Consider the following 26,232-nt stretch of genomic DNA (forward strand, 5'->3'; position numbering starts at 1 on the left):
AGCACCACCAATTAAACTGGTAATCATTTTATTTTTGACCAGGTTTAAATTTTCCACTGTTCTCAATGACTTGTTGCTTGAATCCATTAGGTCCCTAAGTAGATTTTGGATTTTCTGGAAAAATCGCAGGGAGGGCTTCGTACTCAAATTTACCAATTTCCAATGCCTTCAGCAATGCCCCATTCCTGGTCTGATCCATGACGAGCTGCAAGAATCCCTCTGCAATCTGTGAGGTCCTGGAAAAATCAGATGGTAATCCTGAACATTCATCTAATTAGTTTAAAATATCCCACGATCAGAACTCAAATTCTTTCAGTGTGTTAAGGCAGCACACCACTGTGCTTTCTACCCAATCTGGGAGGATCTAACTAGCAGGGTTGATAAAGGAGAAACAGCCAACATCATTGATTTCCAGTCGACATTCCAGGGTAGTTTGCATATCTGCTCTCACATCATTCTGCAAATTCATCAAATCAAATATGCAAATTCTCAGGTTAATGCTGAAGATTCAGAAATCAATCTGTGTCACTTCATGGATACCACAGTTCATCACTCTACAAATACTCCTTGTCAACACTTGAACATGTTTTCATCCTATCGATTCTAACCCCAGTTCCTGATTTTGCTCATACTCACTTCAGAATTCCATATGTGGCGATCAACTTCTCAAGCCATTCCTTCATGTCCGGAGCCAAGTCTGATTTTATTTTTGTCATAAGTGGAGTTTCGACGACTCCAGGACACAACACTTGTAATTGAACCCCATGCTCCTCAAGGCAGGTCAGCTGAAAGCAGAAACTCTGTAAGATCTCATACTCTCTGAGTTTTATAGAACTTTACAACTTCCTGACAGTTTGTGTGGAGTTTTGTGATGATGGCATAAACAATCAGTTGATGAACAGGAAACAAAGAATTCATTCTCCAGTTGGCAGGCTGTGACAACTGGAGATCCACAATGATCAGTATTGGGGCCTCAGCTATTTGCAATCTATGTTAATGAATTTGGCAAAGAGACAGAGTAAGATATTGACATTTGCTAACCATTCAAAGCTAGACAAAAATGCCAGCTGTGAGGAGGTCACAATGTGGTTGTAATAATGCTTAAGTAAATTAAATAATAGTAAAAGTGCGATGGATGAATTATAAATTTATAAATATGCAGTTATGCATTTTCTTCATTATTGTAGGCAAGCAGAATATTCTAAAAGGCATGCAATTTGCAAAGCTTGATGCTCGGAGAGATTGTTTTCCTTCTTTGAGTAAACATCAAAGTTTGCACGTTGGTCCAGTAAAAATTAGGAAGGCAAAATGCATGTCGCCTTTCCTGTATTCTAAATCTCCTTGCAAGCAATGAAGAAGTCTTGCTACAATTGATGAGTCAAAAATGATTCCTCATTTTTGACTTTCCTTTGGTTATTGGGGAAGAGGGTGGTCATTATATTTTGTGCAGTATTTGAAAGTGAGGATAGCAGATGCTGGAGATCAGAGTCAAACAGTGTGGTGCTGGAAAAGCACAATGGTCAGGCAGCATCCAAGAATCAGGAGAGTTGATGTTTCAAGCATAAGCTATTCATCAGGAATTGAATGCTTATGCTTACGCTTGTAATGTTGACTCTCCTGCTCCTCGGATGCTGCCTGACCGGCTGTGCTTTTCCAGCACCACACTTTTTGACTCTGATCTCCAGCATCTGCTATTCTCACTTTCAAATACAGTGCAAAATATAATGACCACCCTCTTCCCCCACAACCAAAGGAAAGTCAAAAATGAGGAAGCCATTTCATTAGGTGGAAGAGTTGAGGGGTAGGAACTTGTTGCCTTCTAAAGTCCCATCAACAAAGTATTGGTGAGGAGGGTGTTCGGTAGCTTTTCCTTTTGGAGGCCAATTAAATCTCTTAAGTAAACATTTAATGATACCATTCACTGTCACTGGAAAATGGAAGCTTGACATGGCTACTCAGCGAACCCTGGGATTTTTCAGCAACAGCGTGGCAGGGCTGGGGACAGGGGCAAGAGACAGGGCAGAGATGGGAGCATCGACATGCACATTGTATTTGACCGAAGGACCCTGCATCAAAAAATATGGGCTGGTGTGCTAAAAGCCGCTGCACATGTGCTTTCTTCCAACCTTATGCCAACCCCAACTCCACAAGCTGCATATCATCTACACACACCTCTATCTAGGGATCCATCCTCCTCTACACTCCAATGTAATACTGACAATGGCCACCATTCACTTAATTGATTGGAAGGTCTGAAGCTGTTCAGAGGAGCACCTGATTGCCATGAAATTGTGTTGTGTCTCCAGGAGAGAAGCAATGCCAGGCTTCCAACAGTTGTCCTAGTGATCGGTGAGGCTCCTATGTGAAGTTCTCCTATCAGTAGAAGAATAAAAGATGGTCTAATTGAACTTTGTAAAATTCTGTCAGTATGTAGAGATTGTTTCCCATGGCTCAGAAGTCTAGAGAACGGGTTCAATCACTTTGGCATGAGATGAGGAGAAATGAGGAAGTTCACTCAAAGGATAGTGAAACTTTGGAGTTCTCCATTCCAGAAAATTACAATTTAGCTGTTGAATACATTTCAGGCTGAAATGGATCTTTGGTCCCTCAGGGATATGAGGGATAAAGCAGGAAAGTGGTGTTGGAGTCCAAAACCAGTCATGATCGTATTGGTTTAAGCACACACATAGTTGATTGAAGCTTCTATTTCATAAGTAAGAGATGCCTGCCAATCAAACAGTTGATATCTTCCATCTACCACCTATCACCACCTAGGAGCGCTGGGATTATATAGAAGAAAAGGAGCCATGGAGTGTGAAAAAAACAAAGTTCATGGACCAGCAGATGCCACTCTTGGAGATCCAAGTATGGTGTAGTTGGGTCCGAGTGGACACAGGTTTGCACAAGGCAGAAGTGAGGACTGCAGATGCTGGAAACCAGAGTTTAGATTAGAGTGGTGCTGGAAAAGTTCAGCAGGTCAGGCAGCATCAGAGGAGCAGGAAAATCAGGAATCCTGATGAAGGGCTTTTGCCCGAAACGTCTATCTGCTTGCTCCTCGGATGACCTGCTGTGCTTTTCCAGCAGCATTCTAATCTAAACACAAGTTTGCACAAGGAGCCTAATGGCTTTTGTATCTTCCATGCCAATGTTTGGCATTTATCCACCCTGGATAGCCATCCCACTATGTGAGACTGTGGATACTCAGTTCATGACTATATTCAAGGTCATCGTTGACAAACTTTTGGGCACTAAGGGAATCAGGGGTTATGGAGTTAGGGTGAGAAAATTAAGTTAAGGTCCTAACTGAGCTCTCATCTTATTGAGTAGCAGAGCAAGCTTCAGGAACAATGTGGTCTGCTACTTGCTCTATGGTTGGTCCTTGTTCTTAGTTTCTTACACAGGATTATTTATACAGAAAACAGTTATTCTTTGCAGTATGACATAACACTCACAGCCAGCGAAGAGAGTCGCCTGAGGCGGGAATTGAACCCGGGTCTCTGGCGCTGTGAAGCAGCAGTGCTAACCATAATTTATTTATACAGAATTATAAATACAGGATTATTTATACAGAAAACAGTTATTCTTTGCAGTATGACATAACACTCACAGCCAGCGATGATGTGAATCCTACCACGCCGAACTTGGAGGCTGCATAAACTTGTGCATGCAAGAAAGGACACAGACCTGTTCACCACAAAACAGCAGAGAGTTAGCATCAAACTGAAACATGTGAATATATGGGAATGTGTATACATGGAATTAGGTAATTCAGTCTATTCACTACTTCCCCTTCACATACACAAATAGTCCTGATCACATTTACCTGCATTTACTAAATCTAAAATTTAAACAAAAGTTAAGCAGTAAACAAATAGTCAGTCAGTCATAAATAACTTCTCCAGGCAATGCTTCTACCAAGAAAATCCACTTGTCAACCAATCCATATATTTGCTTGAGAATTGCTGTGATAAATGTAAAACAATATGGATTTTGTTTAGTTACATTCTACATTTATGTACTATTAAAGGACTATTTAGATAAATGCTAATCAGGACACTGGATATATCCCCTGATTTTCTTTAAAACAGTAGCAATGATAACTTGTAAGTCCCCTGAGGGGGCAGGCATAGTTTCATTTTAACATCTCAGCTTCTGATAGCAGAGCAACATTCCCTTATTGCTAAGCTGAAGTGTCAGTGTAAATTGTTGGGATGAAGGGTTAGGCTTGGCTCATAGTTTTAGGAAAGAGAAGGCTGAGGAATAGATGATGGGGTTATAATACAGGAGACTTAAAAAAAAGTTTTGACTTGTGTTGCAATCCAAAACTCAAGGTCAACTGTGTTTGATTAGGCTGAAGCTAACAGGAACTGTTAGGAGACTTTACAATGGGCTGTTATGTGAATGTTATGTGAATGTAATTATGCTGAGAAATTCAGGTCTGCTAAGAGCTAACATTGTAGGAAATCAGTAACTACTGTCTCTAACAAATAAGGTCAAAACTTTCAGGATTGGTCACATTCAGGATAATTCAAAACAAAGCACACATTTGGCACAGATCTGTGTAGACAGCAGCCTAGGAAATCCTTAATTTTCAGCAAGACTTCAAAGAATATTTCTGCAAGAGGTACCCGAGGTCAGGTGGTGAAGACAGTGAGAGGAGTTCCAGACAATATATGTTATTTGTTTAAATCCTTAATAAATTAATTGCATTTTATAGAGCTCTAAGTGTCTACATATGTACTGTTGTCGCTCAGAGTCAGGCAACACTGTAGTGGGTCTCTGATGGGTCTTGCGCTGGAAAGTGTAGATTCAGTATATTTTCGGCAGTACAGATTTGATGGGCCAAAGAGCTTCTCATTTTTGAGTGCTTCTATGGACTATTAAACAGTCACTAACTGTAATAGAAAGTTATCCATTTACTGTGAAATTTGAAAGAGAATGCTTTTCTAAAATTTAATGCTGTGCTGAACTTTGTAAACAATACTTTGATAAGGTTTATCTCTGTTTGAACTTTGTAAACATTCAACTTCACCTTGCGATAGTCGAATTCAGCGAAAGCTGAAGAACTGTTATGTCCAAGACGAGGGGATGAGAGAATAACAACTTGAGTTTTCCCAGTCTTTGCCCTTGAGACAATCATAAGAAACAGTATAAGTGAGTATCTGAACAATACTCAGGTACCCCTTACACTGAGGCATCTAGCTGAATGTACTGGGTCAATTCTGCAGAATTTAAATAAAGCTCCTTTCTTTGCTCATGCTAACAGTTGAGTCAAGTCGATTTAATTTCCACCACACTAACAAATCCAGTTGTTATGAAAATATGGGTGCACTGTACCTTTAAAGAGACTTAAAAGCTGGTAGAACTACCTGACAGTACCAAATGTTCTCAATCAGGTAACAATGTAACATTTGGTCAAAAGCTAGATTAGCTGGTTGCCTGGAAATGACAAAACAGATTTAAATTAGGCCAATCAGTTTAAATTATACCTCAAAAAATACCAATTTCCAATCAAATTTGAATTTAATATATTGACAATTTTAAAGGCCAATGGTACAATCTGAAGCTTTGGGGGCATAAGAATGGGGAACATTGAACAATTAGGAGGAGAACTGCCACACCACCAGCATGTAGAGACTCCCCGAAAAATAGCTTCTTAAAAGGTACCTTTTTCAATCAGTAACCTGTGAAGCTGAAATCCCTAAGAAAAAGAAAAGAAGACAGAAATACAAAGAAGAACCGAAAGTTGCCTGGTTTTGAGATGAAATGTTTTGTTTTGTAAATCTTAACCAAGATTTTTATCGGACCAGTATTGTAACGGGGAAAATAAAAGATAGGTTAGAGGAAGGAGTTGTAAATAGTTGTTAGTTAATTATTCTCTGTTTTACTTTAAGAAATAACAGATTATTGCATGGGATAAATCTTTTCTGTGTTTCTAGTTTAAATTAAGCAGGAGTGTTTACCCTGCATTGCAAACAGTTACAACATGGGGCAAACCATTCTGCTTAATTTAAATCAGCAACACAGAAAAGATTTATCCCATGCAATAATCTGTGAAAATTCGAGAGGCCAAGAACTACTTAAAGTAAAAATTAACAACTTTATTTCTTAAAGTAAAACAGAGAATAATTAACTAACAACTATTTACAACTCCTTCCTCTAACCTATCTTTTACTTTCCTCTCTACAATTCTGGCCCAATAAAAATCCTGATTAAGATTTACAAAACAAAATTTCTTATCTCAAAACCAGGCAGCTTTTGGTTCTTCTCTATATTTCTGTCTTCCATTCTTCTTCTTTGGGATTGTTTCACAGGTTACTGATTGATAAAGGCACCTTTAAGAGAGCTTTTTTTTGAGCAGTCTCTACATGCTAGTGGCATGACAGTTCTCCTCCCAACTGTACAATTTTCCCTGGTCTTATACCCCAAAGCATCAGATTGTGCCATTGGCTTTTATGATTGTCAATATACTAAATTCAACCTTGATTGAAAATTGGTATTTTTCGAGGTATAATTTAAACTGATTGGCCTAATTCGAATCTGTTTTGTCGCTTCCAGGCAACGGCTAATCTAGCTTTTGACAAGTGTTATATTGTTACCTGATTGAGAACACTTGGTGCTGTCAGGTAGTTCTACCAGCTTTAACTCTCTTAAAGTTACAGTACACCCACATCTTCATAATACAGTGAAGAACTCAGGAAAAACCAGAAGTGATTCGAATGTAATCATCTTGTGATTGTGGGAGAATGGCTTGAGGTGAATGACACTTGAAGGGAAGTTACAGAAGTTGAATGATGTTGTGAGTTGAATCAGATGACCAGCAGCTTGTGTGAAGGTTAAATGTATTTTCCTTTGCTGTATATTACATGTAAAATGACTTCCCCTGAAAATGTAATTTGTCCACTGTGGATGTTCTTCAGAATCCTCAGGAAACACTTAGGATATTCATTGATAAACTATTGTTACTTTGGTTACTTACCTGCTATGGAGGCGATATTAACAACCACTCCTCCTTTCCCTCCAGTCTTTTTACTCATGTGCTGTATTCCCAGATAAGTTCCTTTAATTACACTGACCTGCAATACAAATACCATAGGAATCAACAGGGAGCAGGCCTATTAAGACAATGTTAAAAAAATGACATGTACAGGCAGTTGCAAAGTACAGAGAGATATATATGGACAGCAAGCTACATTCAAATTCACCCAGCGAGACTACATTCAAGCATTAGCAGAACACAGAAAAATTAGGTGATAGTAGAACGATAAGCAGTAAAACACTGTGGAAAGATGCAGAATGATTTGTGGAATAAGCAGTCTGTTAAACAGGGTGGACAAACTCGGGGTTGGCAAGCTGGTTACTGGAAAAAAACTGATCCGTTGAATGAAGAGGATATTCAGTGGAATGAGCAAACTGGTTACGGTGCTGTGAAGATTGGTCAGTGGGTGGATCAACAGGTTGGTATAATGGATTAAATCAGTGACCTGGTTAATGGGATGGATTTGGGATCCAGATCCATATCAACGTGGTGAGATTTGAGCAAATATGTTTCTGAATAAATATAATGACCAGGCATTTTCTTTGAATGGAAAGATAAGGAAGGGAGTGATTGACACCATTTACAGATAATGGGCTTAAAAGTTTAACAAAGGTTAACAACAATTCAACATACTGTCTGTTGGGGAGATTTCACTGGGGTGTTTAATGTAGGGCTAGGGAGGGTGACACTTCCAGCCCTGAAATGGTTAACAACAGCCAAGCGAGCTGCTGCAGGCGACTGCATGACTGCTGGAGCTTGTAAGGGATATGCATAATGTTAATTAAATCTTGGAGCCTGTAAATACCAGCCAGTATCAATTGCCCCATCGAAACTCGGGATTAATAAAGAAACCGATCGGAATCTGTAACTGTTAGACAAGTGTGAATTGCTCTATCGGAACCTGTAACTATTGAGTGTGAATGGCTCTATTTAAGTCTAAAGTTGATAAGTGTAACTGAAACTATTGAAAATGGCTAGCCTGTCAGACGCATAGTAATTCCTTGAAACAATGAACTATTGAATACGGGATCGGAACCGCTCCCGGGGATGGCTGAGCCATTGTCAAGCACATCAGGAGCTGGACAGGCACTTCGATGCGGCCAATAGGAGGACGGATTCCCAGCGCGCGCAGATGAATGGACCAATGGGGAAGGCGAACTGACCGGGGACTCCAGGCAGCGCGAAGTATAATTGTGTCAAGTTTGAACGGGAAGGGAGAACGCCTTCTCCAACGAATGCATGCTTGTAGATTCGTTGTACCAGTTAAGATTCTGTGAATAAACTGCTGTCTGCGTCTAACCATAGTTGCCAGTGTGAGTCTCTCCTTCCGCGGGTCCGTCTTAACATTTGGTGACCCCGACGCGGGAAGGAAAAGAGACAGCGGCAAGTTGGCAACGTTGGTGGATCAGGGAGCAGACAACCTTCGGCCGAAGTTTTCTAAAGATGGGGAAGCACCTGTTAAATCTAAGGCTTCCAGTAGTTAGATTTTTCTCTCAGTTAGTTTCTTGTCTGCTCTCCGACCCTCACCAACCCAAAAAACCTGATCAATTTGACAGCAGCATCGCAGAGTCCTGACTGGTAAGCTTTTACTAACCTTTTAACTTACCTAGAGTGTTTATTTCACTAACGCCTAACTGTTTTTGCCTGAGTCCCTAGCGCAGCTTTCGGAGCCGGAGCGCATATCTGTTTTTACCTGAATCCCTAGCGCAGCTTTCGGAGCCGGAGCGCATATCTGTTTTTACCTGAATCCCTAGCGCAGCTTTCGGAGCCGGAGCGCATATCTGTTTTTACCTGAATCCCTAGCGCAGCTTTCGGAGCCGGAGCGCATATCTGTTTTTACCTGAATCCCTAGCGCAGCTTTCGGAGCCGGAGCGCATATCTGTTTTTACCTGAATCCCTAGCGCAGCTTTCGGAGCCGGAGCGCATATCTGTTTTTACCTGAATCCCTAGCGCAGCTTTCGGAGCCGGAGCGCATATCTGTTTTTACCTGAATCCCTAGCGCAGCTTTCGGAGCCGGAGCGCATATCTGTTTTTACCTGAATCCCTAGCGCAGCTTTCGGAGCCGGAGCGCATATCTGTTTTTACCTGAATCCCTAGCGCAGCTTTCGGAGCCGGAGCGCATATCTGTTTTTACCTGAATCCCTAGCGCAGCTTTCGGAGCCGGAGCGCATATCTGTTTTTACCTGAATCCCTAGCGCAGCTTTCGGAGCCGGAGCGCATATCTGTTTTTACCTGAATCCCTAGCGCAGCTTTCGGAGCCGGAGCGCATATCTGTTTTTACCTGAATCCCTAGCGCAGCTTTCGGAGCCGGAGCGCATATCTGTTTTTACCTGAATCCCTAGCGCAGCTTTCGGAGCCGGAGCGCATATCTGTTTTTACCTGAATCCCTAGCGCAGCTTTCGGAGCCGGAGCGCATATCTGTTTTTACCTGAATCCCTAGCGCAGCTTTCGGAGCCGGAGCGCATATCTGTTTTTACCTGAATCCCTAGCGCAGCTTTCGGAGCCGGAGCGCATATCTGTTTTTACCTGAATCCCTAGCGCAGCTTTCGGAGCCGGAGCGCATATCTGTTTTTACCTGAATCCCTAGCGCAGCTTTCGGAGCCGGAGCGCATATCTGTTTTTACCTGAATCCCTAGCGCAGCTTTCGGAGCCGGAGCGCATATCTGTTTTTACCTGAATCCCTAGCGCAGCTTTCGGAGCCGGAGCGCATATCTGTTTTTACCTGAATCCCTAGCGCAGCTTTCGGAGCCGGAGCGCATATCTGTTTTTACCTGAATCCCTAGCGCAGCTTTCGGAGCCGGAGCGCATATCTGTTTTTACCTGAATCCCTAGCGCAGCTTTCGGAGCCGGAGCGCATATCTGTTTTTACCTGAATCCCTAGCGCAGCTTTCGGAGCCGGAGCGCATATCTGTTTTTACCTGAATCCCTAGCGCAGCTTTCGGAGCCGGAGCGCATATCTGTTTTTACCTGAATCCCTAGCGCAGCTTTCGGAGCCGGAGCGCATATCTGTTTTTACCTGAATCCCTAGCGCAGCTTTCGGAGCCGGAGCGCATATCTGTTTTTACCTGAATCCCTAGCGCAGCTTTCGGAGCCGGAGCGCATATCTGTTTTTACCTGAATCCCTAGCGCAGCTTTCGGAGCCGGAGCGCATATCTGTTTTTACCTGAATCCCTAGCGCAGCTTTCGGAGCCGGAGCGCATATCTGTTTTTACCTGAATCCCTAGCGCAGCTTTCGGAGCCGGAGCGCATATCTGTTTTTACCTGAATCCCTAGCGCAGCTTTCGGAGCCGGAGCGCATATCTGTTTTTACCTGAATCCCTAGCGCAGCTTTCGGAGCCGGAGCGCATATCTGTTTTTACCTGAATCCCTAGCGCAGCTTTCGGAGCCGGAGCGCATATCTGTTTTTACCTGAATCCCTAGCGCAGCTTTCGGAGCCGGAGCGCATATCTGTTTTTACCTGAATCCCTAGCGCAGCTTTCGGAGCCGGAGCGCATATCTGTTTTTACCTGAATCCCTAGCGCAGCTTTCGGAGCCGGAGCGCATATCTGTTTTTACCTGAATCCCTAGCGCAGCTTTCGGAGCCGGAGCGCATATCTGTTTTTACCTGAATCCCTAGCGCAGCTTTCGGAGCCGGAGCGCATATCTGTTTTTACCTGAATCCCTAGCGCAGCTTTCGGAGCCGGAGCGCATATCTGTTTTTACCTGAATCCCTAGCGCAGCTTTCGGAGCCGGAGCGCATATCTGTTTTTACCTGAATCCCTAGCGCAGCTTTCGGAGCCGGAGCGCATATCTGTTTTTACCTGAATCCCTAGCGCAGCTTTCGGAGCCGGAGCGCATATCTGTTTTTACCTGAATCCCTAGCGCAGCTTTCGGAGCCGGAGCGCATATCTGTTTTTACCTGAATCCCTAGCGCAGCTTTCGGAGCCGGAGCGCATATCTGTTTTTACCTGAATCCCTAGCGCAGCTTTCGGAGCCGGAGCGCATATCTGTTTTTACCTGAATCCCTAGCGCAGCTTTCGGAGCCGGAGCGCATATCTGTTTTTACCTGAATCCCTAGCGCAGCTTTCGGAGCCGGAGCGCATATCTGTTTTTACCTGAATCCCTAGCGCAGCTTTCGGAGCCGGAGCGCATATCTGTTTTTACCTGAATCCCTAGCGCAGCTTTCGGAGCCGGAGCGCATATCTGTTTTTACCTGAATCCCTAGCGCAGCTTTCGGAGCCGGAGCGCATATCTGTTTTTACCTGAATCCCTAGCGCAGCTTTCGGAGCCGGAGCGCATATCTGTTTTTACCTGAATCCCTAGCGCAGCTTTCGGAGCCGGAGCGCATATCTGTTTTTACCTGAATCCCTAGCGCAGCTTTCGGAGCCGGAGCGCATATCTGTTTTTACCTGAATCCCTAGCGCAGCTTTCGGAGCCGGAGCGCATATCTGTTTTTACCTGAATCCCTAGCGCAGCTTTCGGAGCCGGAGCGCATATCTGTTTTTACCTGAATCCCTAGCGCAGCTTTCGGAGCCGGAGCGCATATCTGTTTTTACCTGAATCCCTAGCGCAGCTTTCGGAGCCGGAGCGCATATCTGTTTTTACCTGAATCCCTAGCGCAGCTTTCGGAGCCGGAGCGCATATCTGTTTTTACCTGAATCCCTAGCGCAGCTTTCGGAGCCGGAGCGCATATCTGTTTTTACCTGAATCCCTAGCGCAGCTTTCGGAGCCGGAGCGCATATCTGTTTTTACCTGAATCCCTAGCGCAGCTTTCGGAGCCGGAGCGCATATCTGTTTTTACCTGAATCCCTAGCGCAGCTTTCGGAGCCGGAGCGCATATCTGTTTTTACCTGAATCCCTAGCGCAGCTTTCGGAGCCGGAGCGCATATCTGTTTTTACCTGAATCCCTAGCGCAGCTTTCGGAGCCGGAGCGCATATCTGTTTTTACCTGAATCCCTAGCGCAGCTTTCGGAGCCGGAGCGCATATCTGTTTTTACCTGAATCCCTAGCGCAGCTTTCGGAGCCGGAGCGCATATCTGTTTTTACCTGAATCCCTAGCGCAGCTTTCGGAGCCGGAGCGCATATCTGTTTTTACCTGAATCCCTAGCGCAGCTTTCGGAGCCGGAGCGCATATCTGTTTTTACCTGAATCCCTAGCGCAGCTTTCGGAGCCGGAGCGCATATCTGTTTTTACCTGAATCCCTAGCGCAGCTTTCGGAGCCGGAGCGCATATCTGTTTTTACCTGAATCCCTAGCGCAGCTTTCGGAGCCGGAGCGCATATCTGTTTTTACCTGAATCCCTAGCGCAGCTTTCGGAGCCGGAGCGCATATCTGTTTTTACCTGAATCCCTAGCGCAGCTTTCGGAGCCGGAGCGCATATCTGTTTTTACCTGAATCCCTAGCGCAGCTTTCGGAGCCGGAGCGCATATCTGTTTTTACCTGAATCCCTAGCGCAGCTTTCGGAGCCGGAGCGCATATCTGTTTTTACCTGAATCCCTAGCGCAGCTTTCGGAGCCGGAGCGCATATCTGTTTTTACCTGAATCCCTAGCGCAGCTTTCGGAGCCGGAGCGCATATCTGTTTTTACCTGAATCCCTAGCGCAGCTTTCGGAGCCGGAGCGCATATCTGTTTTTACCTGAATCCCTAGCGCAGCTTTCGGAGCCGGAGCGCATATCTGTTTTTACCTGAATCCCTAGCGCAGCTTTCGGAGCCGGAGCGCATATCTGTTTTTACCTGAATCCCTAGCGCAGCTTTCGGAGCCGGAGCGCATATCTGTTTTTACCTGAATCCCTAGCGCAGCTTTCGGAGCCGGAGCGCATATCTGTTTTTACCTGAATCCCTAGCGCAGCTTTCGGAGCCGGAGCGCATATCTGTTTTTACCTGAATCCCTAGCGCAGCTTTCGGAGCCGGAGCGCATATCTGTTTTTACCTGAATCCCTAGCGCAGCTTTCGGAGCCGGAGCGCATATCTGTTTTTACCTGAATCCCTAGCGCAGCTTTCGGAGCCGGAGCGCATATCTGTTTTTACCTGAATCCCTAGCGCAGCTTTCGGAGCCGGAGCGCATATCTGTTTTTACCTGAATCCCTAGCGCAGCTTTCGGAGCCGGAGCGCATATCTGTTTTTACCTGAATCCCTAGCGCAGCTTTCGGAGCCGGAGCGCATATCTGTTTTTACCTGAATCCCTAGCGCAGCTTTCGGAGCCGGAGCGCATATCTGTTTTTACCTGAATCCCTAGCGCAGCTTTCGGAGCCGGAGCGCATATCTGTTTTTACCTGAATCCCTAGCGCAGCTTTCGGAGCCGGAGCGCATATCTGTTTTTACCTGAATCCCTAGCGCAGCTTTCGGAGCCGGAGCGCATATCTGTTCCCGGGCTGTGTCATCTGTCCGTTTAAATCGGGAACTCACCCGGCTTTTACCTAAAGGGCCCTTGCTGTCTACACAGCCGACGGCCTGTGGTGAAATTGCTAGAGTTCTCGGTAATCACTTTTCAAGTGCCTTTAATATGTTTACACAGCTGGCGGGCTGCGGAACTCCTGCTGATTCGAGTTCTTAAATCCTAGAAAGTTTACTCAGCTGACAGCCGGATTGCCTCTGCGTGGGGGTAATTGCAAGTGGCGGGATACTTGCGGTTTATAATGATTTTTTCTCAAGTGGGGGCAGGATACTTGCGGTTTATAATGATTTTTTTTTCCTTTCTCTCTTGGATAGAAACAGATGCTGTAGTTTGCGTGCATGTCCGTTCCCGGTAGACGGGGGACTACCATTAATGTACGGCAATTCACACTGCTCACGGTGACAGGTCTATTTCAGGTTCGTCTATTTCCATAGGGTACGGGGTTCCAATAGGTGTGTGCTTATGCTTTTTTTTTCCCTACTACTACCCAATACTATCCCTTCTCCCTCAGTGTAACATCTGCTGTTCAAAAAATATAATAAACCCCTTCCATGTTACTTTTGCCCACCTACATTGGCAGCACTTTGACTTATGCTGTACGCTGCAGTCAGGGGCCGAGAAGTACTGTATGCCCCGGGATTCAACTGCTGATCACACCAGTGACTACTACACTGCAATCGGAGGTTCTACGTGGGTTTTGATCGGATTGCGACTGCCCGGCTCTGTCCTCAGCGGCAACTAGATGGAGGTTGCTGTCCATTACTGACTGGAGGTTATCCAGTGGCAGAAGAGTCTCCTTGGGCACGGGTCAGCCTGGCACAGGTGCAATTGCGCTGTGCACTCGGAGGAGGTTGCCTCCGACCACATGGCCTGCAGTACATACATCAGACGCCTGGACGGGCCTGCAGGCCTGTGAACCATTCTGGCCGGCGGGAAGGCCGGGGCACAGTATACTGTTCCAATGGGTTTCCGATCGCTGGCGTGTACCTGACTGCGGGCAGTATGCCCTTACACTTTCTCGTTTGTTTTAAAAAGAAAACACAAGACAAAACACACACCACCGTAGCGAATGGGAATTTACACTTGGGACTTTTTTTTTGGACAGCAGACATGGCACCCTATGTAGTTTACTTCCCCCCTTCCGGCCCTCTTACGTTCGTTACTGTTTACATGAGTTGGTGTGGCCTCAGTAGAGGCCAAGGGAGGGAATGTTGGGGAGATTTCACTGAGGTGTTTAATGTAGGGCTAGGGAGGGTGACACTTCCAGCCCTGAAATGGTTAACAACAGCCAAGCGAGCTGCTGCAGGCGACTGCATGACTGCTAGAGCTTGTAAGGGATATGCATAATGTTAATTAAATCTTGGAGCCTGTAAATACCAGCCAGTATCAATTGCCCCATCGAAACTCGGGATTAATAAAGAAACCGATCGGAATCTGTAACTGTTAGACAAGTGTGAATTGCTCTATCGGAACCTGTAACTATTGAGTGTGAATGGCTCTATTTAAGTCTAAAGTTGATAAGTGTAATTGTCAATTTAGTTAAACTGAAACTATTGAAAATGGCTAGCCTGTCAGACGCATAGTAATTCCTTGAAACAATGAACTATTGAATACGGGATCGGAACCGCTCCCGGGGATGGCTGAGCCATTGTCAAGCACAGCAGGAGCTGGACAGGCACTTCGATGCGGCCAATAGGAGGACGGATCCCCAGCGCGCGCAGATGAATGGACCAATGGGGAAGGCAAACTGACCGGGGACTCCAGGCAGCGCGAAGTATAATTGTGTCAAGTTTGAACGGGAAGGGAGAACGCCTTCTCCAACGAATGCATGCTTGTAGATTCGTTGTACCAGTTAAGATTCTGTGAATAAACTGCTGTCTGCGTCTAACCATAGTTGCCAGTGTGAGTCTCTCCTTCCGAAAGAACACGCAAAGACGGGACCCCGCGGGTCCGTCTTAACATGTCCAAAAGGGCAAAGACAAAATGCTATTGATAAGTAGTATTAGGGAATAGTTAATAGGTAGTAACCCACTGATATCCGCAGGAAATTGATTAGCGGACAGCTGACTGGCCGTGGTGATGGAATGTGACTGGTGATGATGTTTCCCAGCAACCGGTCCTCAGCTTATGCTTTTTACCGCACTTAACAATGAATTACATTGTTTTCATTCCTGTCTGGAGTGGTGATCACCCAGGCCAACTTTGAATGTTCATTCTCATTTCCTTTGAGAAAGTGATAGTGGTATTATTTCCTATATTTATGTGGATATTATCCAAGCCTTGCTGTATATGGATATGGAACATTCCTATATAATAGACTAAAAGGGATGGAATTGCCTACTAATTTTTCTTAGGTACAGTTTTAAGGTTCTAGCACAGGAACAAGATCATAATTATCAAAAGTAGATTGACCAGGAAGGTGCCAGGAATTTGTAATGACTGAATTATCATGATCAATTAACAGACCATAGTCTTCTCCCACCTTCATGGGTATCTCCTGTTCCCTTGGCACAACAGATGCCTTCACAGAACCTGAACTTGTACTTCAATATTTGTTCCTGTTGTGTGAAATGTCATAAGAACATACGAACAACATTTGCCTTCAGCTGTACAAATATCTTCTGCTGCACAATAAGAACAGTTAAAATCTTCTAAGTCAATGGAAATATCATTACCAGCAAATTCTACTCCAAGCCACCCACTATCCTGACTTGGAAATATATCACCATTCTTTCAGAGTCGCTGGGTCTTATTCCTTGAATTGCCTCTCTAATGGCATTTTGAGTGGATCTAAAGCACATTGACTGTGGCAGTTTAAGAAGGAGCTCATCACCACCTTCTCAAATGTCCCGAAGCAACTATACCCATATCCCATGAGCAAATTTAAAAATTGTCATGGTGTGACGTCAATAAATCAAGGGAAATTATTGCTGGTCATCAGCTCCCATCCTTCTTTCTTACATATCTCAACACCCCCATCCCATTCTCCCGACAATCTCAGATCACAGCACATCCGTGATAAAGATCACTTGATCTGAGGAAAAGAAGGCTTCAGAACTTATTCTGGGTCGGGACTTCCATGTCTATCATTGGTTAGTGGTGTTTAGAAACATGAGCTGTGACAAGACTGCCACCATCATTGTCTGAGCTGGCCAGGTTCTAAAGGAATAGATGTCAGATAGAGGTACCTCTGGTAGTGAGGGATCAAGGATATAACCTAATTATCCTCAGCCTCAGCAACCTACCACAGGAGTACATACTGTGCAATCTATTGGGTCAAGGATATTATTAGAACCATTCTTTGACGAGTCTTACATTGATTTACAGAATTAAACCTTCAAAACATTCATCTCCAAACTCAACCGCATCCCAGTTTCAAGAAGTGTTAATTAATGTGCTCACACAAATCCCAATTAATATAAACAAAGTACAATTGACACAAACCAGGTTTATACTGAGGCAGTTCTCCCAGTTTTGCTCATCAAAGATCCCTGCATTGTTGCATACTATGTCCAATCTCTGAAATTTTTCAAGAGTTTTGCTGAAACAATCTAGAAAAGACAATGAATGCAGTTGATTAGCAAAATTTACAACATCTTTGAACAAACATACCAACACTAAATGCATTCCTCAGAATTATTCATTAAGTTACTGAATCATAGGGTCATAGAGAGATATAGCAGAGAAACAGGCCCTTCAGCCAACCATGTCTATGCAAACCAACAAACACCAAACTATGATAGTCCCAATTAACTGCACTTGGTCCATAGCCTACTATGCTCTGGCATTTTAAGTGCTTGTTCAGATGCTTCTTAAATATTGCAAGAGCATCTATCTCGATCACCTTTTCAGGCAGTGCATTCCATATTTCCACCATGCTCTGGGTGGAAACTTTTTTTCCTCAGGTCTTCTGTAAACCATTTACTGTTCACTTTAAACTTAATACCCTCTGGCCTGAGATACATCTGCCATGGGGAATAGATTTTCTTGATTCTCCATGTCTTTGCCTCCCATTGTTTCGCATATTTCAATCAAATTACCCTTCAGTCTGTTTCCCACAATCTGCAACCATCAAAATCCTAAAATAAAAACCAATCTGTACATTTGCACAAAGCATCTCCCCTCCTCCACACACACACACTGAAAGATAGGAAGAGTGTGTGACAACAAACTATTGAGGAATATACCTGTTTCCTAGCAAGAGGCAACAAACTAAGTCTTTTGGCCAGAACTGGACAGACTCTGAGAACCATTATCAGGAGACCTGAGACACTAAACTAGAACATGCACTCACTCCTGGGACACTAAACCAGGACCATCTAAACCACGACGTACACAAGGAGCAGGTACTGAACACCACCAGTGTCTAAACAAGGAACACTTGGACTGAGATCCTCCACCAGGAACACTGAGACCCTGAAACCGAGGCACACAGAAAAGTACCAGTTGGTGCCTGAGCAGATTGAGGATTGAATTCTGGAATCTGTGCTCCCATTGAAGTGTCCCATTTCTGGGTGGATATTTACCTGCTCTGAGGTCCCAATTTCTAAGTGTGAACATATACTCATCCTCTCAGCAAATGGAAGTTGATCCTCAATGCTATATTGATTATATTTAATCAATCATATTGCAGTGTATAAACTTACTAATGCCAACAATGTAACTCCCATTCACACTCATTCCAGCTGATTGTTACTCCCAATGGTTACAGCAAAACATCTGTTTAGAAACTAGTCATTCAGAAAGAAGAAGTCAGTGGCATGTTGATAAAATTAGTGTTTGAATTGGTACCTTTCAGCTGATTCTCAGATCTTACATCACATGGAAGGAACAAAATACTCTCAGCTCCATAGATTTGTTCAAAGGCCACTTTAGTAGCCTCCCCTGTGGGTACATTGATATCCAACAGACTCACCTAAAAGAAGCAAAACACGTGGTTCAGTCCTACAGGATCTTAAAGCAAATGGATGGGTCAGTCAAACTGTCTGAGGAGAGCTTGGGTCAGTCATTGGTCCATTTTAATTCCTACTTCTGATCCTGACCAGACAAATGAAAACTGTACACTGAATGTCTTCTGATTTTTTCTGAATGCACTTCTGTTGGAGGATGCTTCAGCTCTGATTTGGTGCAGTGCTCCTTGGAGGACATAGTGCGGAGATTTCTCATTCCTAGAGCATGGGCTGTTGCTTTAACATGAGTAAAAGGAATTCAGTCAAACCAAAGCTTCTTTCAAAAGCAACAGCAGATGAAGAAAGTGTGCAGTAGTAACATCATTGTATTAATAACCTAGGGGCCCAGCGTAATGCTTAAGGGGGATGTGAGTTCAAATGGTACCAAGCTGGAGGTGTTTTAAGACTGAGAGGGGACCTGATGGAGGTGTAAATGATTCTGAGGGGCTTAGACAAGGTGGATGTGAAAATGTTGTTCTCCCTCAGTTGAAGGGTCAATAATAACAGGACATAATTTTAAGGTGAAAGCAGAAGGTTTAGAGGAAAGTTTCCTTTCATCCAGAGGGCGGCGGGGGTTTGGAATGCATTGCCTGGAAGGGTGGTTGAGGCAATAAACCTCACAACCTTTAAAAAGTACTTGCATCAGTACTTGAAGTGACACAACATTGAAGGCAATGGACCAAATGCTGGAAGGTGAAATGAGTGTAGATTTAGAATAGTATTATCAGGGGAGACCAGATGGTGTTGAGTCAGCTTTGGGAGGATGGGAGTGGAGTTGGGCCAGGAGTGAAGATGTCTGGTGGGATGGAATGAGTTGGAAATTGGGTTTGGGATAGGTCATGGGCAGGGCGAGTCAGGTGTATAGACTGTTTGTCAGTTGGAAGTGGTTGTAGCTTTGGGAAGTGCTGTCTAAGGATCGTTGGTGAATTTCTGCAGTTCATTTTATACATAGGATACACTGCTGATTTTGAAGATTGGTGGTGGAAGGAATGGATGTGGTGCCAATCAAGTGGGCTTGTTTGTCCTAGATGGTGTCAAGCTTCTTGAGTGCTGTTAGAGTTGCACTCACCTGGGCAAATGGGGAGTATTCCATCACACTCCTGACTTGTGAGTTGTCGATAATGAACAGGCTTTGGAGAGTCAGGAGGTGAGTTATTTGCCACAGAATTTATAACCTCTGACCTGCATGTGTTTATGTAGCAGGTCCAGTTGAGTTTTTGGTCATTGTTAATCCCAAAGATATTGGGTTTCAGAGATGGTGACACCACAGAAAGTCAAAGAGCATTAGTTTGTTTGTTTCTTATTGGCGATGGTCATCACTTAGCATTTATATGGCATGAATATTTCTTGCCACTTGTTAGCCCAAGCCTGGATATTGTCCAGCTGTTGTTGCATCTGAATATGGAGTTCTTTCTTTTTTGAGGAGTCACGAATGGTGCTGAACATTATGGAATCACCATGTATGAATGATTTTATTGTCACATGTATTTTACAGTGAGAAAGACAATAAAATACAATGAAAAGCCTTTTCACTGTCACCTTGATCTCGTGCCATTTTGAACAGTTTTAAGAATAAGAAAATAAAAAAAAAGTTATGTATCAAAGAGATTCTATCAGTCCTGAGCCAGCTCATCTTTGAACATCCCCATTTCTGACCTTATGACAGAGGGGAGGTTGTTGATGAAGCAGTTGCAGGTGGTGCCTATTGTGTTTAAGGGTGCATAGAGAGGTGCATTTAGTCAGGGGTTAAAGTAAAGTAATATGATTGGGGAATAGGTCTGTGAGAGTCCCTATTTGGAGGGTTGGTGGGGACTAGTTGGGCCAAATGGTCTGTTTCCACACTGTAGGGATTCTATGATGACTCTACAATATCTCATCATGTGATCATATGATTATCAGATTGGGACAAGTCGTCAAAGCTCCAAAACATTATATCAAAACTGAATTATGAGTTTTGTTAACACTGATTTTAAATGTCTGTAATATTACTGAATTGACTGAGCCTCTGTACAATTATCTGTTTGGGATTGGTTTTCTTTTGTGATTTTGGAGAAGATTTATAGCTCAGATTGATGTTCAGATTGTAAGTTTGCTCGCTAAGCTGGAAGGTTTGTTTTTAGATGTTTCGTCACCATTTTAGGTAACATCATCAGTGAGCCACTAGTGAAGTGCTGGTGTTATATCCTGCTTTCTATTTATGTGTCTTGATCTCTTAAGGTGGGTGATATCATTTCTGATTCTTTTTCTCAGAGGTTGGTAAATAGTGTCCAAATCAATGTGTTTACTGATGGATTTCCAGTTTGAATGCCAGGCCTCTAGGAATTCCTGCGCATGTCTATGTTTAGCTTGTCCCAGGATGGATATGTTGTCCCAGTCGAAGTGATGCCCTTCTTCATGTGTGTAAGGATACTAGTGATAGCGGGTCATGTCTTTTGGTGGCTAGTTGGTGTTCGTTTGTCCTGGTGGCTAGCTTTCTGCCTGTCTGTCCGATGTTGTGCTTGTTATTGCCCTTGCATGATATTTTGAAAATGGCATTTGTTTTGGTGGTTGTTTGTGTAGGGTCCTTTAGGTTCCTCAGCTGCTGTTTAAGTGTGTTGTTTGTAGGCTTCATGCTGCCAATTGGTCAGAGCAGTCTGGTAGTCATATCAGAGATATCTTTGATGTATGGTAGTGTGGCTAAAGTTTCTGGGAGCATTGTGTCTGCTTGTTTGGGTTTATTGTTTAGGAATCAGTGGACTGTGTTTATTGGGTACCTGTTCTTCTTGACTACATTGTATAGGTATTTTTCTTCTGCTGCTCATATTTCCTGGGTGCTGCAGTGTGTTGTGGCCCATTTAAATAAATTAATTATCCGTACATACATACGGAGAAGGATACCATTTCAACTGGGACAATACATCCGTCTTAAGACAGGCTAAACAGAGACAAGCACGGGAATTCCTAGAGGCTTGGCATTCAAACCGGAATTCCATCAATAAACACACTGATTTGGACCCTTTTACCAACATTTGAGAGAAAAAAAAACTGGAAAATGATATCATCCACCTTAAGAGACCAAGACACAAATCAAAAGTGGGCCATAACGCCAGTATCTCAGCGGAGGCTCACTGTTGATGTTACCTAGTATGATGACGAAACATCTAAAAACAAACTGTCCAGGTAGCAAGCAAACTTACATCCTGTTTTTCTTTGGAAAATGGGAGATGTCTTATTTCTCACAACACACATGGAATATACCTTTAAAGGACATGCTTATAGTGTCAGCACTGTAACTGCTGTGACTTATTTTCATAAAGATCTCTGGCTCCATCCTGCTGATCTCCATCCTCTTACATCATAACATGCTGAGAGAAGCATGAGATAGTAATACATCTGAAGGACTTATCTTAGTGCCAGACATACAAATGTCTGTTGGTTGAATGTACAAAACCTAATTGAAGTCTTCAGCGCTATGTGACGCACATCTCATACTTATGTTATGGGTGTTAGTGTAAGTATCAGGGTAGTTGCAGATCATCAGCTATCTCACCACTTCGCACTAATGAGTACAGTGGCAAAAAGACAATGGGAATTGTTGTGTAGTTAGGTAGCTGGGCTTTGGGTGAGTTCAAGTTTATGGCATATAGAATATGGGAAAGCAGCCAGGAGTACATTGGAATAGTCATGTGTGGAGGTAAATGAAAGCATGGGTGAGGGTTTCAACAGCAGATCATCGGAGAGAGAGGCACAGTAGTGTGATATTACAGAGATATTAAAAGATAATATTAGAGATGGTGCAATTGTGAGGACTGAAGGTCATCTCAGAATCAAATGCAACACCAAGGTTATGAACAGATTAGCTGAATCACAGATCATTGTCATGAGGAGGAATGAAGTCAGTAGTTAGGGAATGGGGCTTGGACAAGAAAACAAAAATAATTGTTTTAATCTTCCAGACATTTAGTTGGAGGAAATTTCAACTAATTCATTCCTGAATGCCAGTGTAGCAGCCTGATAGTTTATCAACAGGAGTGAGCTAGAATTGAAGATTAGTTGGAGAGTGAGTTTACCGACTGGTTTGGAGATGGCAACCAAGGATAGTCCATTTCTTCAAAAGAGAAAATGAGAAAGCTGTATTCCCCTATTTATTGACATATTATGTATTGTTTGTGATCATGTAAGAATTCCCTAATATAAAGTGTAATTTAAATAATCTACTTTATAATTATTAATGTATCTCAATATTAACTAAAGAATTCAGAAACCTTTAGTGTTGCTCATTAATTTTAACTAGATCCCCTAGGACTGATTAATTAATTGAACACTAATTATATGACAAATTCTTAAATCTTCATCTTTTATTCAAATGATTTTTGTTCATGGGACATGCAGGTGGTACACACTGCTGCCACTGTGCATCAATAGTGATGTGTTGACAATCAAGCAGACTGCTTTGTCCTGGATGGTGTCAAGTTTCTTGCTTATTGCTGGAGCTACACTCATTCAGGCAAGTATTTCATCACACTCCAGACTTGAGCTCTCTAGATAGTGCTGAAAATGTGTTGCTGAAAAAGCGCAGCAGGTCAGGCAGCATCCAAGAACAGGAGAATCGACGTTTCGGGCATAAGCCCTTCTTCAGGCTCATGCCCGAAACGTCGATTCTCCTGTTCCTTGGATGCTGCCTGATCTACTACGCTTTTCCAGCAACACATTTTCAGCTCTGATCTCCAGCATCTGCAGCCCTCACTTTCTCCTCTCTAGATAGTGGACAGGCTGTGTGAAGAGGAGAGGTGATTCACTTGCCAAAGGATACTGTGACCTGTACTTGTAACCACATTAATTATATGGCTAGTCCAGTTGAGTTTTTGGTTACTGATAACCTCCTCCACAATGACCTCAGGATGTTGATAATGGGGAGGGGGGAGGAGCGGTGAAGGGATTGGTTTCAGTAATGATACTCCCATTGAATGTCAAGGAGTTATGATCAATAACAGTCATATTGATGATGGTAACTGCCTGACACTTATGTTGCACAAATATTTCTTGATATTCATGTCTTGCTGCATGTGGGCACAGAATGTAATCTGGATGGGGACCTTCAATATCAACCACCAAAAGTGACTTGGCAGCATAACAATGCCCGAGTTGCTCAAGTCCGAAAGTATTTAGCAGCTACGGGTCTGCAACAATTGTGAAGGAGTCAATAAGAAGGAAAACCATACTTGACCTCAACTCCCCCCAATCAGACATGATTTAATGTAATGGCAGACACTATGGGCTGAATGGCCTATTTCTGTTTCTATGTCTTATGGTCAACCTGCAGAAAACAAGGATTTGATGCATAATATATCTACAAGAGAGCAGGAATTTAGCAAAGCTCCTCAGGCAGTACCTTCCAAACCTGCGACCACTTCCATCTTGAAGGACAGGGGCAGCAGACACCTGGGAATGCCGTCACCTGCAATTTTCCTCCGAGCCACTCACCATCCTGACTTGAAAATACACCGCTCTTTGTTCACTGTCACTGGGTCAAAATCCTGCAACTCCCTTCCCAACAGTACGTCTAGCTACAGCACATGGACTGCAGTGCTTCAAGGCGGCAGCTAACCACCACCTTCTCGAGGGCACTAGGAATGGGCAATAAATTCTGGTGCAGCTGGCAATGCCCACATCTTAAAAGTGAATAAAAGCAAGGTCATTGAAACAGCTAAAGACTCCACTCAGAAGAACTTTTGCTGTTATGATGACAGACTAACGAAAATCAAATTAAGTTACCCATATACCTAAACAAAAACAGAGATTGGTGGAGAAACTCTGCAGATCATGCAGCACCTGTGGACAGAAAGCAGAGTTAACAATTTGAGTATAGTGACTGATTTTCAGAACTGATAGTAGCTAACAAGGCATGGTACATATGCTGAAGACAGAGGATGATTGTTGTAGTAAAGGAGTAAGTGATAGGTGGAGATGCCACCTTGATGGGAGAGTAAAACAGTGAGTCAAACAAAGGGGCCAAACAGAAAGAAGAGCTGTTAATGGAGACGACAAGTGAGTGAAAATGGGTTAGCGGTGCTGAAAGCTTTCCATACGATGACAAGGCCCATATAATGACAGGGCCTGAAGCATATCTTAGATCCAACCCTCCAGCTCAGCACCGCCCTCTCGAATTGTCCTACCAGTCTATCTTCCTTCCCACCTATACGCTCCACCTTCCCCTCCGACCAAACACTATCACTCCCCACCTGCATCTACCTATTGCCTTCTGAGCTAACTCGCCACCCCCCACCTCCACCCCGGCCGCACCCTCCTATTTATCCCTTCCGCCCCCTCCACCAACCTACATTCCTGATGAAGGGCTTATGCCCGAAAAATTCGATTCTCCTGCTCCTCAGATACTGCCTGACCTCCTGTGCTTTTCCAGGGCAACACTTTCAGACTCTGATCTCCAGCATCTGCAGTCCTTGCTTTCTCCCCACACTACTGCAGTAAACCCAAGGCAAGAGATGTTGATCAGGGAACCAGTGGTGTGTTAAAGTGACAAGAGGGCAGGACTTACACAGTTAATATGGTGGGTGCCAGGGAACAATACTGAATTAAAAGACCTTGGGGTGCAGGTGCATATTTCATTGTTTATCCGCGACTCAATTTTCAATGTCATGAAGCAGGCATTGGGCATATTTGCCTTCATTGGTCGGAACATTGAGTACAGGATTGGGCTATTCTGTTGTGGCTATAAACGATATTGGTTTGGCCACTTTTGGAACATTGTGTTCAATTCTGGTCTTCCTGCTACAGGAAAGATGTTGTTAAACTGAAGAAGGTGCAGAAAAGCTTTATAAGGATGTTGCTGGGACGGGAGGGTTTTAGATATAGGGAGAGGCTGAAAAGGGTGGGGCTTTTTTCCTTGGTGTGTGGGACGCTGAGGGTTGAATTTATGGAGGTTTATAAAATCATGAAGGATATGGATAGCGTAAATAGCCATGGTCTTTTTCCTAGGGTGGGAGAGTCCAAAACTAGACTGTAGTTTTAAGGTGAGAGGGCAAAGATGTAAAGAGGACCGAAGCCACACCTTTATCACACAGAGGGTGATGCACGTAGGGAATGTGTTGCCAGAGGAAGTTGCAGAGGCAAGCAAAATTTAAAAGACATTTAGACTGGTACACAAATAGGAAGGGTTTAGAAGAATACGGGCTAAATGCTGGCAAATATGACTAGGTCAGATTGGGACGTCTGTTTGGCAGGGAGGGATTGGACTGAAGGGTCAGTTTCTGTGCCGTACGACTCTATGACTTTATAACAGGAAACTGATTGTCTTTTTTGCTGACAGAACGCAAGTATTCTACAAGGCCTTCACCTCCCCATCAAGAGACCACATTGTGAGCGGCGAATACAGTAGATGAGGTTGGTTCAACTGCAAGGGGCGTCTGCAGCCTTGGATAGTGAGGAGGAGGGAGGTAGATGGGCAGGTGTTACACCTTCTGTCGTTGCATACTTGCCGCCTGGTAATTCCTGCAAACTGCTGGAATATGGTTTTCCCTGCAGTTAAGTTCCAATTTAAAACTCATTATTCAACCTAGCTTTTACGTACCGCTTGTTCCAGATCAATCAAGTTTACACAAACAGCTGCATTTCTGAACACACTGCGCGGGCAATTGTCGTCTTTCTTTACACGGGGAAATTGACAGGAATGATTCCACCAGAATTGTTACCTTAGCGCCGTTCTTCAGGAGGATTTCAGCAATTGCTTTCCCAATGCCTTGGGCAGCGCCAGTCACCAGCGCAACTTTCCCCTGGAGCTCCATTGTAGCACTGACGGTGGACTTTAGCGATTTGCTCGTAGACTTTATGAAGTGTGTGCAGTTAACTTATCACGAGTAAACATTTGCATGAGCT

At 43.8% G+C, this 26,232-nt stretch overlaps 1 protein-coding gene across 1 annotated transcript; it reads right to left on the minus strand.

The window, feature by feature from the left end:
• Window positions 1-26,232, minus strand: LOC122556493 (15-hydroxyprostaglandin dehydrogenase [NAD(+)]-like). Its single transcript, XM_043703188.1, has 7 exons — window positions 26,049-26,232; window positions 18,203-18,326; window positions 16,856-16,962; window positions 6,980-7,076; window positions 3,608-3,684; window positions 637-785; window positions 1-236 (listed from the first exon to the last, which is right to left on the minus strand). The coding sequence occupies exons 1-7, from the start codon at window positions 26,139-26,141 to the stop codon at window positions 95-97; spliced, it is 789 nt and encodes a 262-aa protein (XP_043559123.1). The 5' UTR covers window positions 26,142-26,232; the 3' UTR covers window positions 1-94.

This window comes from Chiloscyllium plagiosum, chromosome 14 (assembly GCF_004010195.1).
Source record: "Chiloscyllium plagiosum isolate BGI_BamShark_2017 chromosome 14, ASM401019v2, whole genome shotgun sequence".
Classification (NCBI taxonomy): Eukaryota; Metazoa; Chordata; class Chondrichthyes; order Orectolobiformes; family Hemiscylliidae; genus Chiloscyllium; species Chiloscyllium plagiosum.

Coding starts and splice junctions, on each gene's coding strand:
- LOC122556493 (XM_043703188.1), bottom strand. CDS start 26,141: ATGGAGCTCCAGGGGAAAGTTGCGCTGGTGACTGGCGCTGCCCAAGGC. Junction 18,327..26,048: donor TCCTGAAGAACGGCGCTAAG/GTAACAATTCTG, acceptor TGCTTCTTTTAG/GTGAGTCTGTTGGATATCAA. Junction 3,685..6,979: donor TAATATCGCCTCCATAGCAG/GTAAGTAACCAA, acceptor TGTGGTGAACAG/GTCTGTGTCCTTTCTTGCAT.